Genomic DNA, 1292 nt, shown 5'->3' with positions numbered 1-1292 from the left:
TACTAGTACTCTGACAGTACTAGTACTCTGACAGTACTAGTACTCTGACTCTGTTGTTTGTGATTCCGGCGCTGACACGTGATCATCGTTCACTTTTTCCTCTCTGTCTCCCACACAGACTGTGAGCGGAATGGACCGGAATCAAATCACCAGGTACACTACACACACCTACAGCACCACCTACTGGTTGAACCTGACAGACTGCAGTCAGCATTCAGTCAGTCAAGGATGAACTGCTGCTTATATATATATGTACATATGTATAGATAACCACTGCTTATTAAATAGAAAAATATATTTGTTAATATATTTTTCACAGGAAAAATCCAACACAGTAGATTGTTCTGCTCTCTTTTGTCTCAAATATACATTTTACTATTTTCATACAGATATTTGTAATAATTCATTAAGAGAAAAGGAAGTCAAATGAACTCTGTTGAAATGAAACACATAAGAAGATGAACTGATAAAGATCAGAAATATATATGTATGTTTTATTGTTGTTGTTCCTGTGTGTTCAGTAAAATGATCTCATCCTACGGTGACAGTGATTTTATCAAATCATCAGTGAGAGAAAACTGCACCAGTTCAGTTCTGATCATCTGAGAGGATTTATTTCAACTAAACTCTTGATTTAAATTTACATTAAAAGGTTGTTTTAAATCTCATCTCATTTTCACATGTTTTCTGTTGTCAGACAATGAAAGGCAGTCCCTTCCCTCTCTCACCGACGTTAGGCAGCGGCAAGGTGAGTGTGTGTGTGTGTGTGTGTGTGTGTGTGTGAGTGTGGAGGTGGGGGGCAGGGGGGGGGGCATCTTTTGTGTCTTAATGTCACACGGTGTGTTTACTGACAGTACGGCTGCCTCGGCTTTGTGTTCATTTCTATGCAGTGAACGTTGGGGTCTATAATGGCTTTAACCCCCCCCCCCTTCCCCACTGACCTCCAATGTAAACAGACCCCCCCAGAACAGAACGTTCCAATCTTTATTGCTACAAAGTGCTGCTGAAAAGTTTCCACCTCCCATATTCACCGAGCTGGATATGGAAATGAGTGAACTGGAAGATCCTCAGGGCCAGTTCAAACATGTCTGAACGGGGGAGGACGGGGAGGGCGGGGGGGGAGAGAAGTCCCTTATTTATTTGTCCCACGATGGGAAAATTCACAGTGTTAGCAGCAGCAGACGAGGACTTTCCAGAAGCAGCTGACTCCCAAAGATTTCCTTAATTATTTCTTCCCCATCAGTTTTAATAACAGTCCCAGAAATCACGCTCATGGTTTACTTTTGGATTTA

At 41.8% G+C, this 1292-nt stretch overlaps 1 protein-coding gene across 1 annotated transcript in view; it reads left to right on the top strand.

Annotated features, from left to right (window-relative positions):
• The window catches only part of LOC103387995 (POU domain, class 2, transcription factor 2), a 32092-nt gene that overhangs the window by 25720 nt on the left and 5080 nt on the right, over nt 1-1292 (top strand). The window contains exons 3-4 of the mRNA XM_025061454.1: nt 119-153; nt 698-748. Of these exons, the coding sequence (XP_024917222.1) occupies nt 119-153; nt 698-748 (86 nt within the window). The remainder of the gene's footprint in view (nt 1-118; nt 154-697; nt 749-1292) is intronic.

This window comes from Cynoglossus semilaevis, chromosome 13, assembly GCF_000523025.1.
Source record: "Cynoglossus semilaevis isolate Cse_v1.0 chromosome 13, Cse_v1.0, whole genome shotgun sequence".
Classification (NCBI taxonomy): domain Eukaryota; kingdom Metazoa; phylum Chordata; class Actinopteri; order Pleuronectiformes; family Cynoglossidae; genus Cynoglossus; species Cynoglossus semilaevis.
This window is presented reverse-complemented; position numbering and strand designations above follow the sequence as displayed.